This window comes from Ruditapes philippinarum, unplaced genomic scaffold (assembly GCF_026571515.1).
Source record: "Ruditapes philippinarum isolate M1 unplaced genomic scaffold, ASM2657151v2 ctg429_1_1_1_1, whole genome shotgun sequence".
Classification (NCBI taxonomy): Eukaryota; Metazoa; Mollusca; class Bivalvia; order Venerida; family Veneridae; genus Ruditapes; species Ruditapes philippinarum.
The window spans coordinates 59,274-75,987 of NW_026855416.1; the positions used below are offsets into that span (position 1 = coordinate 59,274).

General features: G+C 31.6%; 2 protein-coding genes across 2 annotated transcripts in view; one reads left to right on the plus strand and one right to left on the minus strand.

Moving 5' to 3' along the window:
- The window catches only part of LOC132743202 (islet cell autoantigen 1-like protein), a 30,345-nt gene extending 18,312 nt beyond the window's left edge, over nt 1-12,033 (plus strand). The window contains exons 8-12 of the mRNA XM_060731733.1: nt 134-216; nt 1,186-1,332; nt 9,780-10,046; nt 10,324-10,436; nt 11,806-12,033. Of these exons, the coding sequence (XP_060587716.1) occupies nt 134-216; nt 1,186-1,332; nt 9,780-10,046; nt 10,324-10,436; nt 11,806-11,922 (727 nt within the window). The 3' untranslated portion in view covers nt 11,923-12,033. The remainder of the gene's footprint in view (nt 1-133; nt 217-1,185; nt 1,333-9,779; nt 10,047-10,323; nt 10,437-11,805) is intronic.
- On the minus strand, nt 2,462-5,045 carry LOC132743206 (E3 ubiquitin-protein ligase TRIM71-like). The gene has a single exon (XM_060731736.1). It carries the CDS (start codon nt 5,001-5,003, stop codon nt 2,898-2,900), a length of 2,106 nt encoding a protein of 701 aa, XP_060587719.1. The 5' UTR covers nt 5,004-5,045; the 3' UTR covers nt 2,462-2,897.
- Nucleotides 12,034-16,714: the final 4,681 nt, after the last annotated feature.

A 16,714-nucleotide genomic window follows, 5' to 3' on the forward strand; every position in this document is an offset into this window, starting at 1 on the left:
CCTGTAAGTTTAAGTATCATTTTTGTGTTCATCTTCTCTTTTTTGACGTGATGATAATGTTTGTTGTAATAACACACACTCTGGGTTCATTTGAATATGTGGCATTACATACAGGGATGTTATATATTTACAGACTGATAACACTTGACGAGGAGACCGAGGAGGAGAAAGCAGAAGAAAATTCTAGTCTACACAATCTATATACTGATAAACAAGGTGAGACATCCTGTTCACCCTATATCTACTGAATATTTCTAAAATGGACTTGTCCAGCTTCCATTTTTGGAACTGTTCATTATCAGTTTTGGATATATCAAGATGAAAATTTGAAGGTGGTCAGTAGTTCAGTCTGAAGTTGGTCAGCCAACTGCACATAGATTACAGAACATCGGTGGTTTTACACAGGTGCATGTTTGGGCCTGAAATCTGACATGGAGGGGCTCTTGAGATCTTCCTCCACCAGTAAAGTTGGAAAGTTGCCATATGACGTTATAAAACCCCAAACTAACTGCCCTGTAAAACTGTAACAGAATAACAGTTTTGTAGACTATAACTATACTATGCAAAAACTTGAGCTAGAGCCTAAGTGCAGGCTGGTCTGGGCAAATACTCCAGTTATTTTCCATGACCCATACCCATAGAATTGGAAAATTCAGGGATGTTTTGTTAAAAATTGGGGAAAATTCATTTAAATTTTGCAGTGATTAAATGAAAGCAAAGAATCATTGTCTAGGATGGCATCTTCAAACGTTTAAGCATCTTCACAGTGAAGAAGCCCTTATTTTCAAAGATTTAAGAATTTGGTATTCAATATTTCATTTTGTAACTTTTTCCTGTGGATTGGGAAAATAATATACTTTTTTCAATTGGGAATATGACCGAATATTGGCTATAAAATAAGAAAAAAAATCCCTGCAGACTATTCATTTTATGTTTCAGTAGGTTATGAGTTATTTTAGCTTGATTATGATAAAAGCTTGATTGAAGCTTATTTGAATGACTAATGTCCCCTTCTAAGAACTAACCAGTGCTGCTGTCATATAAGAAAATACGTTGGCTTAAACACAAGACATGTTTTGAATTATTTACTCCTAACCGCCAGTTATGCCTACAAATAATTACATCTTTTGTATAATCTTGTTTTTACGTGTATCTTGTTTATTCATTTTCAAATTTATTTTGCAGGAACAGTTTCTCCGGAAGATAGCAAAAAAGGGGAGGGAACTTCAGAGCCTTTCTTGGATTTTGCTGAGGAAGTTACTGAATCTATTAAAGATCTGGATATAAATGGAAAGATACCATCTTTAGAGAAAAAGCCCATTCCTAAAAATGGTAAGTTGATAGGAAGAATTAAAGCTGCATGCCTCCCATTGAGCCAAAATATTTCAAGACAATCAAACTTGAGAAAAATGTACTAAAATTTTAAGAAAGTAAAATGTTCCAAGATTCCAGTAGTAATTTACTTGTTATATGCAATATTTATCACCATATTTTTACTGTGTGACTATTTTGTATAATTTAACCTCGTTTTGGACATATGCGGGGATTGTAAGTCACGATTGCAATGTTTAAATTACTTTTTTTGTTCACTATATAATATTTTACTTTTAAATACATTTTCAAAATTTTCATGAAAATTAGCATGGATCTGGAGGCATTATGCTTTAAGCACAAATATTCCTCCTATCATATACCCAGGGTCGATATAATTGGGAACGAAATTTGTATTGTGTTGTATAGTACTCTCATTTAATTGCTCCTATTTTAAATATTCAAAGTGCTCAATTTGACTATTTTAAAGTCTTGAATTACTCTGTTAACACATATACACATGCATGTTAGTGACATAGTGTGTACTGTCTATTGCCAAATATTCAAATCTTTGAATATTATGTTAACCAATTAAGTGAGTGTTGACATGAAGATAATGAAATAAAACCACAGAAAGACTGTGACAATACTGTATTACCTTAAAAGGGACTCCACTAAGGTTTTTTTATGTGACAAGAATGGAAATGTTACTTCAAGATAGATATATAGATTTGCCTTTATCCATCCACGATGCTGTTTGCAGTAGACTAAAAAAAAAGCAGTGGAATGTAGGGGCATCTCTGTTTATGGATACATTTCAAGTGTTTTGTTTGTATTTTTGGGGTATTAAGTCTTACTGACACTGTAAAAGTCATATGGTGACTTTTTTGCTTAATTGGACATGAAGGAGAAAGACCAGGTGCTCCTCAGTGCATTATTTCAGGCATGAGTTAAAAGCTTAAATAGATATTATCTCTAAGTTTTGTTATAAATCTAATGTCTTCAATATAAAATGATAAAGTAAATCTTTAAAAAGATTTATTTTTTATTTCCTAAATATTTAAATAAATGCTATTTTAAATTACTTTACAAAATATAAAATAATAATATAATAAAACAAAAGAATAGAAATGCAACACTGGTAGAAAGAATCATGATCAGTTAAACAGTTTAAATGTCAGAACAAACAGTTTCCAATTATTTTGCAAACTCACAAAATGCACCATTTCCATCATATTGGATTGGATAAGTCATTGCCCACTTCAGTGTTCATAATTTCAATAACTTGTCAGGTGATGATCCGGATTATACTGATTTGTATATTATTATTTTTTCTTTAATCAGATAAGTCATTTCCCTTTTGTGTAGCTGTTCATTGTTAGTTGAAGAGCATTGATTTATATATCTTTGTATATTTTTCACTTTTTTATAATATTGGATAAGTCATTCCTCACAGTTCTATATAATAATTTTGTCAGGTAATGATTTATATATATTTGTATATCTTTACTTTTCCTAATACATGTATTGGATAAGCCATTCCACATTCAATGTAACGGTTCAATATAAGTTGTCATGTAAGTGATTTATATATATTTGTATATTTTCACTTTTCCTAATGCCTCAGTTACAACAAGATATCCATTTTCTGTCAAAGCTAAACCCATTGGGTGCCATAGTGAATCTGCTTTGGTGAGAAGGAACTTGGAGAGTTTACCATCGGGCAGTAGTAGATGTACTCGGTGATTTTGGTTGTCGGCCACGAATATGTAACCATAATGATCGCAGCAGACACCATATGGTTGTAGAACCTCATCGTTTCTCATACCGTAGTGTCCGTAATTAGCCAGATACTTTCCGTCTGGACTAAACACTTTGATATTTGGCGAGGCAGTGTCTGTTATTATAATGTTATCTTGAGCCGTTACACCAACATAGTAGGGGTCAACGAGTACTTTAATATCCTTGGCATCCTTACATTCGATGGTTTTCAGCAGATGGCCACTTTTGGGATCATGAATCGTAACCTGTCGCAATTGACAGTCTAAAATAATAACTTCTCCCTTTGAGTTTGTAGTTATTCCTCTTGGATATTTGATTCCGTCTGTAATTGTTAATATATGCTCCCCAGTTACTTTGAATAGCTTCACATTTTCAGCTTCGTGGTCAGATACTGCTATATCCCCAGATTTCAGAACCGTAACATCAAATGGTGTTTCTAGTTTATTTTCTCCCTTTCCTTGGATTTCTTGTTTCAACTTTCCGTTTCTTTCATATATTTTAACTTTCTTATTGTCTCTGTCAACAATTACAAGATTATCATCCTTAGTAACTGCTACACCAGTTGGCCATACCTCTTTACTGTCAGACATACCTTCTCCATTAAATTCTATAATTAGTTCTGGCGTGTTACGAACATTTGGTAGCATGTTAGAAATCTGTAGAGCACTGTCTGCAGCAAGACCACTCTCAGAATGTTTGAGAGGAACGTGATCGATAGAGAGTTTCCCAAATATGGTCTGAATATTTCGCAGTGTCGAACTTCCAGGAATAAAGTCCGTCTTCAGTCTAGCGTTTATTCCGTCCATCTGCATATGTGTAAGTTGTGTAAGTCGCTGTGTGATCTCCCTGTGTAGTGTCAGCAGTTCCTCAGGTTTGCCGTGTTTCAGTAGATTCCGAAGGTACTCTTCGTTGTTTTCCAAGGAGGTTACTGCTGTGTGAAGGTTCGAACTTCTTACCTGGACCTCACATCTTTCTGTGTCACAAGCCTTGTTCACAGCTTCCAGACAGCTTGCCTTCTGTTCTTCTATCATGTCGTGTAAAATCTCCGCCTGCTTCTTGATGTTATTTGTCAGCTTCTCCCTACCACCTTCAATAGACTTTTCGTAATTGGTCAGAAATTGCATGTACTTATGTATAGAAGGGATCTGTTGTTGTATACCTTTAAGTAGGTTTATCATCTGGACCTCATATTTTAGAACAGCCTTGTCGGCCTTCGACCATTTATGATCGTCATGGTTACCAACTTTGCATTCTTTACAAATCAGAAGTTCGCATTTCTCGCAGAAGATATTCATTGGTTCATCAGTATGTTGGACACACATAGGGGTCTGGAAGTCCCGTATGTCAGAATCGTAAAGACCTTTCTGAACATGAGCATATGGAATGACCTTGTGACATCTGGTGACCTTGGTTCTAAAATGAGCGCCTGTACAACCTTGACACATGTTGTCATGGCAATCTAGACATAGAGAACTTGCTGGTGTTGTTTTACCATCAAATTTACAGTATTCACAATGCCTCTCCTTTTCATGTTTATAATCGTACATGTCACTTAAATCCTTCATAAATGTATTTGATGGAAAGCCATTCGATTTTTTATCTTTGATGCTGACTTCCATAGGTGATTTGCAGACTGGGCATATAATTTTTTGCCTATTTTCAGTTTTCTTTAGGTCTTTGGCCTCATTATCATCATCAGTTCCATTGGCTGCCTCTGATTGGTTCAGATTTCTAGTCTGGTTCTCAATTTCAATGATTTTTTGAATGCACTTGTGACAGAATGTGTGTAGACAGGGAAGCAGTCTGGGATCTTCATAGACTGATTTACAGATGGTACATTTGATGAAACCAGTCTCTAGGAGCTCACTGACAGTGAGCATGTTGTTGTCTGTTGTCATGGTACCTGACATTGTTGTTGTTGTTGAAATAAATGCAAACCAGATATCAACTGTGTAAGCTCTTTTTTAGTAGAATACCACAGCCTGAAATGTATAAAGGCATGAACACTTTAGATGAAGCATAATTATATCATATGCAAAATTATTAAATTTGCAAAATAGTAACAATGTCACTGGCTTGAAAAATTACCATAATATAATTTAAAGTCAGGTTGACAATAAATAAGAAGTAATTTTCTACAAGTATGAGAATTAGTCAAAAATGATTCTTTTGTGTAAAAAATGGGCTGAATATAGTTTTAAAACTGTTCAAAATTCCCAATTTGGTCTTGAAATTTTCCAAAAACTGTTGAAAATTCTGAATTTAATTTTGAAAATATCTCAAAAATTGTTAAAAATTCTGAATATAATTTTGAAATTTCCCAAAACTGTTGAAAATTCCCAATTCAATCTTGAAAATTTATATATATAAGTAAATACCATTGATATAATATGGGAAATACTGAAAACAGTTAGAATTGTACAATTTTCCCAATTTACTTCTGGTTACCATGCTAAAATTTCCATTTTTCAAAGGCATACCATAGATTGTTGCAAAAGGTGTTAAAAAGTCACTGTATTAAGGGTCATCATTGAGGATTAGATGTTTTTAGGGTTTTTTATTTATTTTTTTTTTTAATGAAAAATAGAAACCACTTAAGTCTATCTATATCATTATTTCAATATTAACATTAAATTGATAAAATTGGATGTATAGTTAATCTTGAATTTGTCACACAAAATGAAAAAAAAGTAATTTAAAATTTAAGTAATTAATTAACCTTAACATGTTAGGTGCCAGTAAGTTTTTTGTGCACAAACAATATCAATCTTAGCAAAATTAAAGGGACTCCACTGAGGTTTTGTTACATGAGGAGACTCAGGAAATATTTTTTCCAAGTTTTGTAAACCATTTGATAAAGGTCTGAACCAATAACTTATGTACACCTTTTCTGATCATTCCATCATGTTTACCTGTTACTCATTTTTATTGTGCAAAATGACCAAAAAAAACCGAAAAACATTACAAGGCTTATCACTTAAATCTGGCTAATAATTGGGAAAAAAAAACCGGATAAATAGTTTAATTCTGAGTTTATTTCTCTAATATCTGTTGCAGATTTTTCTATTTAAGTGTTTCATTTAATCTCTAAAACAACTTCAAATTTTATGTTTCTAGACTTTTTGACCTCAGTGGAGATCCTTTAACATTTAATGAATAAAATGGGAATTCATAAATCTTGAATCAATTATTGAATTACCTCACCTTAGTGCAATAACTGGTAAACACCTATTAAATTTAGAAGGACTTAACCCGTTACTGCACTAAGGTGACGATTACACACTTAAAGAAAAAGACAAATGAAAAAAAAGTTACAAACTAACCTTAACATAATTATGTAGGTAACACTAAGTTCCAACATTTTTGTTTTACACACAAACTACATATTGATTGAAAATTTTCAGATGGATTTTCAAGAGCATGAAGGTTTGACTTAAAACCAGTCAATAATCAATAGTTTGAAACGACTATGTATAATTAATCATTGATAAAAACATGTGACATCTTCACCCGGTAATAAGAGTACAACCAATTATGTATCACTTAGAAACACTGCCGTAACATTGCTATTCTGACTAATAAGACAGAAATCCATCCAAGATTTTTTTTACATGAGTTTTAAAACTGTTTGTTTGTTTAGAATTTAGGTTATCTATTTGATTTTTCTATTACACTGAATAAAGAATCAAGTTGTATTTTCTTTTAGATCTTCTTTCATTTATTTGTTACTCTGAAAAGTTGGTTTGGTTTTGAATTTGATAGTTTTACAAACATTGTAAATATTTCTATAAAAAAGTAATATCAAAACGAGCGTATGACTGGTTAAGGTCTTTGACTTCAAATCACTTGCCCCTCTCCACTGTTCATTCGAATCCCATCAGAGACTTTGTTGAATACCATCAGAGACTTTGGATTCTTTCATGTGAGGAATCTATTCAGCTAGCTAATAGCACGTCAGTGGTTTTTCTCAGGCACCCATTTGTGCCAGAATTAATTCACTAAAGGGCACCTGAGGTCTTCTTCCACTTCTTATACTGGAATGTGCCATATGACCTATACTGTGTTGGTGCGACACCCCCCAACCCCCCCCCCCCCCCACACACACACACACACAGACACACACAAAAAATAATATTACAAAATTAAACCATGACCATAACATTAAAGTTGTTACACCACTTTTGATGACCTCTTACCCAATTCCCACTTAAAGATCACAAGTTTCAAGGTCATGGTCACATTGGGACATATTTGGAGAGGTGGGGGTGGCATATATAGTGTTCATTTAAACATAGTGCTTGTTTTATTATATATTAAGAATTTACACAGATCTGGAGGTGTGCTGATTTAAGATTAATATATGAAATAGGTGATTCAGTTTTATTGAAAGTTCAGGTTGTTTCAGTACAGTAAATAAATTGATTTGTTAATAATTTAAGTCTCACGAGGTGTTAAATTTATGCTTTAGAAGTCGTATAAAAGTTAGTTCAATCAGTATAATGAAATATAGACATGTAGGGAAAATCTACTTATTCAGATAGTTGAATAGAAGAAGTATTTACATGGAAAATTTATTTATATCTGTCTGAAAAAAAAACGTGAATCTATTGTCGTCTTTGTGTTTTAATTTGTTTTACCGGTACATTATTATCATTTGGTTTTTAAATATTATAAAAAAGACCTAAAGATCTTTCTTTGTGAGGAAAATTTGTTTTGTAAAGCTTAAATTTAAAAAACTTGAATATTTATTTTCAATTGAAATGGAGTTAAGGTTCTTCCCAATTAATGATTTAATTTAAACGTGAAGTTAAACATGTTCTTTATACAAGATATAGATGTTCAGCCATTAGAATTGGTATAGAGATATGAATATTCTACTAAATGCCCTGGTAGTATATCAAATGCTGAATTCATTTGTTGCTGCTGCTGTTAAACACTTTAACTTAATTGGCTTTTCGCCAGTCAGTCGTAATATGCCCCCACCCCCAAGGATCCTCTCGGGCAATGTAGGGGATAATTGGGGAATAGGATCAGATGTCCTTCATTTTGTCCCACCACTGATTTTTTTTTGTATGAAATTGGGAATTTTCAACAATTTTGACCATTGAGAAAGACCTATATTCAACCAATATTTTATGCCATAAAAAGACCAATATTTTCATTATTTTATGCCATAAAAAGACACAACACTGTTTAAAAAATGCATTGGAGTGAAAGTATTAAGAATATAATATTCATTGAACAAAAAAAATAAAATATAATTATAAGAATATTTTATTCATTAATTTTGTTAAACCAAAAAATTAAAATTATCATTAATTAATATAACTAACAGAATCATGTAAACAGAAAAAAATTATTCGTTTTTTCCATGAAAATATTTACTATTAAAATGAAATAAAGAAAATGAAATAATTTGAAAAGAGTTAAAAAAATTCTTACCTGATGATATAAATTAGTCCATTTTTATTTCAGATTTGCAGTATATACAATACTAAATTGCGGTCTATTTAAAAAACCTGTTCTAAAAATTTCATTAAAATTCTTTTATACCCGTCATAAAATTGATAATGATTTCAATAATTTGCCAATAACTATTGATATAATCGAGTTTTACCATGGCGAGATACGTTATTTGTTTTTCTAGCCTATCAATACTTTAAACTTTCCGTGCTCGAGGAGACACCGACACGTTCCCTAGTATAGTTAACGGTAGTTCGTATAATCCATAATCCATTGTGTCTATAGACTGAGAGTAGAATGGGATTTGATCTTTTCAATGTGTGGTATTTACCGAAATACTAAATCCACCCCCCCCCCCCCCCCCTCGTCTCCGCAGAAGAAAGGGATATAAGTTATAAATGGTTTATATCATTAAAACTGGTCTTAAGTCATTATTAAAGTATAAAAGATTTGAAAAAAATTCTCGTCAGACGTTTAAAGTCTTTATCAGAGGGATATATTACATTTATTTTTTAGAAAGTAAATAAAGCTTGGCATGTTTAAACAGTTTTATCTTAAATTTTTTGTTTCATTACTGAAAAAAAGAAAGATTTAAGATTTATGCCAAATTTTTTTTTTTTTTTTTGATGTATGAATAGTTGTAACGTTTTGATATTTACAAAAAGTCACTTATTTTCAAGCTGACAAGCCTTGTTAAACTTAAAGGTTCTTCAGAGAAAAAAAAATCAAGTAAAATAAAAAATACCTTCAATGAATTGTTTTAACCAAAAAGCCTATGATGAGATTTCCCCTTTAGCATTGCTGGAACAGAAAGTTATTAGCCTTTGCCACCAGTACATACATGCATACTGGTAAAAAAAATAGAAGAAAGAACTAAGAAATAAAATGGAAAATTAAAACTCATTGGGACAAAAAAGGATACATGATGATGTGATGTTGCAGCTATGCTATGGTAGGGGGAGAAAAATAACAAAAACACTCTGGACCCAGTGGTTATTCTTAATGAATTAGGAAGAGTCCTGAGCCTTTTAATATTGGGAAAAGTTATCGCCCTAATTGCTAATTTTAGAAGTAATAAAGCTGGTGTAAGTTCAGATTTTGGGAGAACTGCATGACTTTAAAGAAAATTTCAACTGGTAAGAGGCCTTTATAGGCCCCTGTTATATAAGGTGAAGAATCACTGGCAGACCATGTCATTATTATACATCAATTATTATTTTCAGTACCTAAAGATCTGATGTCAGATGATTTGCTTGTTGACGACACAGAGAAAGATGATATGACCATACTGAATGAAATATTAAATGCTCCGTCTGCCGCAGGGGAGGACGATTTCTCACGAGAATGGCAGGCTGTGTTTGGCCACACCCCTCTTGGAACGGGAGCATCTCTGACACCTGGTGAGACCGATCAGTCCCAGAATCCCTCGGGTTTTATGCCGTCTGACTTATTAGATCTGAATCAACAGATGAGTGATATGAATTCTTCAGGTAACACCATCATGTTTTCTTTATTTTAGTTTGATTTTATACAAAATTCTATTTTAAGTTTGATTTTGTAATACCCCACCATTGTGACAACAGTTTTCATTGAACGTAACAGTTAAAAATGTTACTGCAATATTATCAAGTAATAATATATGCCCTGTCATCTAGAGTAAGCTAAGTTGGGTAATAAAAGGGATATTTTGGGTCTGTTGTGTTTTTACTTACAGGTATTTATAATTATCAGTTATCTTTAAACAAAGATGAACTTTTTTCATTGCAGCTGACAAATCTCAGTCTGGTCTCAGTCCTTCAAGTGCACCAGAGTCTACACAAGCAACAAAAACTGAGAACCAGTCAAAACAAATGGGAGCAAGACCTAAAACTACCAAAAAGGTAAAGTATTTCCAGAAAGTAATGAGTATTACTCATTATGCTGTATTAAAACATTTAGAGATCTTATGTAATGAGTTGATTCTCCTAAATCTTACTTAATTTAAAGTGACATTATGCCGATCCTAGTGTAAATGGTGGGAGTACAGGTCAGTGCCAATATAACCTTATATTTTGCTATAATTGTTTTCAATTTTAAAGGGAATCCACTGAAGGTTAAAAGCCTAAAAACATAACATTTGAATATCTTACATAAATGAGCTGGGGCACTCTAAACAGAAATATATGCAAAGATAGTTAAGAAATATACTATGAAATAAATGGAAAATCATATTTTTATGCCGTTTTTAGCCAAATTTGAGTGTAAAGCGTTTAAACGCTTTTCAATTTGGGTCATATTTTTACAATTTGAATAATTATTCTGGAAAAACATAGTGTGCGAATGATCTGAAATTTTGCACAAAGATTAGTGGTCTAAACCTTAATCAAATGGTACATTTATCTGGAAAAAATATTTTCAGTCCCATGATGTCAAAAAACCTAAGTGGAGTCCCTTTAAAGTCTGGTGTATATAGGTAATTCATAACCTATGTTAAACATGGAATAGTCTACAGATATTCCTCGGAATGTATCATTAACATTCAATTGATAAAAAGAGTCAGCAGTTGTTTTATAATTTAAGCAGTTGTTATATTTTATCCTAAACATTTTTCATTATCATTTATTGGTCAATTACCATTATAATAGCCAATCTATTTAAATATATAGCCAAATCAGCTGAACTCGACAGTGAATACTGTCACTTTAAGATATTTAAAGTATTATATGTGTGTATTCAATATGGAGGTCAAAATATACGACTATTGTATGATGTACAGTTGATGATAAGATTTACATTTATTTAATATATGTAAAAATCAAAATGCATTTTCTTTGAAATACAGTTACATTTGTTTTCACTTAGGTCTTATAATACATAGAAGATACAATCTAGCGCACTGAGAGATAAGTTGGATATACAGAATTTAATTTTAGTTTGATTGTGTAGGAAGCAATAATTATAGACACACATTTAGGTGGATTGTCTAGGAATAAGCTTATAGACACGCTCGTGAATCTGTTCCTGGAACAAACCAGTATTAAGCAATATGTGTAAAGTTCCTTGCTCATGGATACAAAGGCTTCCCATTGTCAGAGTTTGAACCCACACAGCCAGTATTACTTAGTTTACTAGGCAGATGTGTTAAACACTTGGCCACGCCTCCATGATATGAGCTGAAAGTGTATACATCTTTTTGATCTTCAATTAAAAGGAAGTATAATATGTTTTTATTTCATGTCAAAACCTTTACAATGTAAAATATCTTTGCAGGGACAGAAATCAGATATGTCAGCCTGGTTTAACTTGTTTGCCGACCTTGACCCCTTAGCTGACCCCGATGCCGTTAGTAAATCAGCGGAACAGACAAACGAGTCCTGTATGGGATAAATATCTATAAATAGAATGATGGAATTTTCACTGCTTTGTGGGATATAAAAGAGTTCTACATACTGGTTCTTTATACTGTACAAATTGTGTTATGGAAGTTGAAGAAATTTTACATGTAAATAAAAATATACACATTTTACATTGTACAGTTGCGACCATTGGCTTATTGTTTAGGACTTGTTTATAGATCTGATAATTTAATTTCGTGCTGACTGTATGCCATTGTCAAGTGACTTAATTTACAATAATTGTTATGTTTATTAACATTTACATAATTAGATATGTTACTTACGTTTTCTAGATTTTAATATGTACTGTTAATAATGTGCTTTAGGGACCAAGCTTAAGAAAGTGTGATTTTTGTAGACAAATGTTTTAATATTATTAACATAGAAATATGCACCAGGCAGTTGAAACTCCTGCTATACCCCCAGCCCTAGGGGGAAATGTTTGAGGGATAGAAGTGCAAGAAAGAAGGTTGGATGTGGGGGGGGGATGAAGAAGGGTTCTTACCTTCCGTCTGTCCCCACATTTGATCAATATGATGGTTTCGATTTTGGCACCAACATATTGAAAAATGTGTTAAACTTGCAGGACAAAAGCATTAAGTTGAATTATCAGGTTAGGAGATTACAATAAGAATTGATAGATCCCTACTCTGACCTTTTATTTGAATAACAATACATTTTACCACAATCATGAATCGGATTTCCTCTTTGTTGTGAAATTCTTATTGTATCCACTAATCTTATAATGAGAATCAGACAGGTTAAGGATCTATGCATTTCACCACAACGTATTTGTAAACATAAGAAACACATGTAAAAGTTTGTTGGTAAATCAATTGTTTTTCAAATAAAGGGAAGGGTAGGGATCTATCAATACACTGGAGATTGTGATATGCGGGTTTACATTTGGTTGGTGCATTTCTTTTTCTTTCAGTCCCTTAGTATAGGAAGCTAATACTTTGTTCAAATCATATAAATGAAACACATCACAGTAGCTTCCCTTTAATATGCTGATTTTTATCTGTTTTTGAAATTATAAAATTCCATGCGTTGGAACCATGATGAAATGAGTTTTTCTTACTGTACACAGATGTAAAAAAAGTTTTGTTTTTTTAAGAACAAGATCTGAGTTTTAGTGAAAAAAAATCTCAATTTTTACATTATCATATTTTTTTTTTAAATGCAGCAATGTTACAATATTATGTGCATAATAAATCAACAAAACAAAATGAAAGCAAGGTTACTGGTTTGCCTTCAAAACTGCCAAAGAAAAATGAAATTTTCCCTGACATTTCTTGAACAGTTAATGTAACATGGAATTTTAATTTTCTGTCAAATTAGAACTTTTCACGTTAAGTTAAAGTTGTCAGCAGCAGTATAAATTGTGTTCATTAAATTTCTTTTTTTGAGAAATCCACATTTATTAAATGCAAAGGTTGTGAAATAATGATTAAAAGCATTGTATACCCTAAATTTTACAAATTTCTTTGGGGTTTTTTTTGTGTATATTTTGTTTGTTATTTATTAAGATTGCTCATTTATTTTACATTGTACATGAATTTCACTTAAATCCAAAGAATATTCCAGACAGCTGTGTCTCTATAATAGCATTTAAATATATTTTAAACAGTAAACTCCACTTATAACAATATTCCTTTAGCAATATACCTTTTAGAATGATGCTGTTGCCTTGGTCACGACTCTTGTTTTCAAATTGGTTGCCTCTTAGATATAACCATATAAATTTTGCAGTCCCCCAAATATCATTATAAGCGGCGTTTACTGTATAAGTATTAAAATTTTATTTTTTTGTTAGATACCTGTTCTAATAAATGTATTATGTTTTATCTACATTTTTTACATATTGTTTCAATGGAAAATAAGTTTGTTGTTGTTTTGTTTTTTTGAAAGATGAACTGGAAAATTTGTAAATATATTCTTCAGAATAACCAGTAAGTACAATGGGTCAATGTGCCGTTTAAGCCAAACAAAACAAAATATATTCACTGTGATTTACATAGTAAATGTGAAAATAAGTTACAATAAAGAACAGTAAGACATGTGTTAGAAAGTCTGTTTGTTAAGCCATCAAAGATTATTTACCATTCACTTACACTTGCAAATTTTTTTTAATGTGGAAAAAAAAAACAATTGAGCATTATCCAGAAATCATACCAGGGATTAGTTGTTCCAGTCAAAATTCAAAATGAAAGTTCTTTTATTCCATTGCTTTAGGTCATCTTGATAATTTATATTCAAAATATTATTGCGTCCATTATTTAGTACATCGAGAATTGATCAATTAATTTTAAATCATTCATGATTCATTTTTTCTGAAATTTTATATTAAGGGAAAGCTTTTCTCAACATTCGGCTTGGGTGTCACATTTATGTGTCAAATTTATTTGTCAGGTGTGTACAAAATCCCATTTTACCATGGCAGCCATAAGGGAAATGATCATCAATGCCACTTATAGGCAAGAGTGGATAACTCTGTCATGGCTTTTGACTAAATTATGCCCTTTTCTCGAGAATTTTACCACACCACTATTTTGAGGAGCTCATTTAGGTGCATTTATTTGCTTTGATGACCTTTTACTCTAGTTATAGGCAAGTGTACATAACTCTGTGATGCATTTTGTCAAATTTATGCCTTCGCAGCTTAGGTTATATCAGCTTACAACTTTTCATGCTTGCCCATATAGCCTGTCAAATAATTATACCATTATTTCTTCAAGTGTTTAATCAGAAATTTTCACAAAAGCATTATATTTGGCAACTTGGAAATTTTGATGAAAATAATGTTTTCTAAGTCTCTAAATATCATATAAATTTAATAGAAATGGAATAAGAAAAATGTGAAAATTTAACCTCACCAATTATTCCAAAAATTCTGATTAAGCAAAATATAGGCCTCGCGAAAATATGTGTTTTTTCTGAACTCTGTCTGGATAATGGCATTAATGCAATTAATTTATTATTAACAAAAGTTTATATATACAAAAGTTATGCACTACTCCCGTTCTTACATTTTTTAAAAAAAGGGTTTTTTTTTTAAAAATGAAAGCCCCCTTTTTTTTGTGGCCCAAAAAATTAATTGGTTTTTTTATTTCCAAAGAGGGATGAAAAGGCTGCTGTGACCCTTTGGGGAAAATTCCCCGAAAAATTTTTTTCCCAAATTTACAAAATTAAATTGGGAAATTCCCCCTTTGTGTTTGTTATTAATTTCAAAATGGCCAAAATTACCCAAGAGAAAAATATTTAAGGGAAAAATTTCCCCCTCTAAAAAATTTTTTCAAATTTTGTGTTGTAGGGTTAGGGGTTTTTCTAATTTAAAATTTGCTGTTTCCCAATTTTGGGAAAAATTTTTCTTGTTTTCCATAATGGGCAATGTCATTTTAATCTTTTCATTGGATGGGTCAAAATCTTTCCCAAAGGTTAGTAAAAAATTTGTTTTTTGGGAACCCGATTGATTATGTTAAAGAGATTAGTTATTTTACCATATAGCATGTACAATGAATTTTGGGATCCCACTACATCCCGGGAAAGGTAAAAAGTAAAGTAACATAAATTTTATGTACTTTGATTGGGGGGATAAAATTTTCACCCGTATGTATCTTAAGTTTTTGTACTACTAAATGCCAGATTAAATTAGTACCACCCTGGTGTGTACCTGATTGTTATGTAAACATATGATATATACCTTGGGGTAGTAATGTACCATATGATATTGGGAACCTGATTAGTTTATGTAAATATGGTTAATTTAATTTGGGTTTGTACCATATGGTATGTACCCCGATTTGGGGAATGTAACCCAAAATTAAATTTATGGGGACCCTTAATTAAGGGTTTCTAGATGGATAAAAGTAAACCCCCCCATGGTAGTAAAACCCAAAATTTGGGAATGTACCCCAAATTTGCTTGTACCAATAAGTTAGTACTACACCCGTATTACCACTAAAATATGGGATCTACATATATACTTCAAAGGGGATGGCCCTCATACCCAGATATGAACTGATTTGGGGATGTACCAAAAGTAAATTTTCTAATGTACCACCCCTGCTTTGTAAATTAAAAATTTTTTTTCCCTTGAAAAAAACAAATTAGTATTTCCCTTAAAATTTAAAATTTTTTGTCAGTTTTTCGTCCCTTAAAAATTATATTTAAAAAAATGATTGATTAAAAGATATGGGGTGGTGAATGATTTAAAAGTAATAATAAACTGTTATAATATTTTTTATACATACCCCTTTTTGATTCCCGTTTAAAATATGTGTTCATTTCAGAAATCTACAATGGTACCCCTGTATAATTTTATAAGGGTTTAAATTTATGGGAAAGGGAAATTTGGGATGTGAAATGGTTTTAAATGAAATTTTTTGTACATGACGGGTTTTATACATATATTTTTTACAAATGGATTTTGAATTTACCCTTTAGGGACTGTGTTCCCGGGTTTTGAAAATCTCATCTATAAAAGGGAGCCCCCCTTCCCGATGAGTAAGAAAATTAAAAAAAAAAAACACGAAAAATTTCCTTTTTAAAAAAAAATATAACATAAATTTAAACAGTTAAAGATCTATTAAATGTGGGTTTGAAAATATTGGGCCCTAAAAAACCCCAAAGGGGAAAATTTAATAGCATAAAATGTCCCACTTATTTGAAAATTTTTCCCCTTAAAAAAAATGAAAAAATAAAATGGAGGTGTTTATTTCTTTTTATATTTTTTTTTTTAAAAATTTAATTTTAATTATAAATTTAAAATTTTTTATTAAAGT

Coding starts and splice junctions, on each gene's coding strand:
- LOC132743206 (XM_060731736.1), bottom strand. CDS start 5,003: ATGTCAGGTACCATGACAACAGACAACAACATGCTCACTGTCAGTGAG.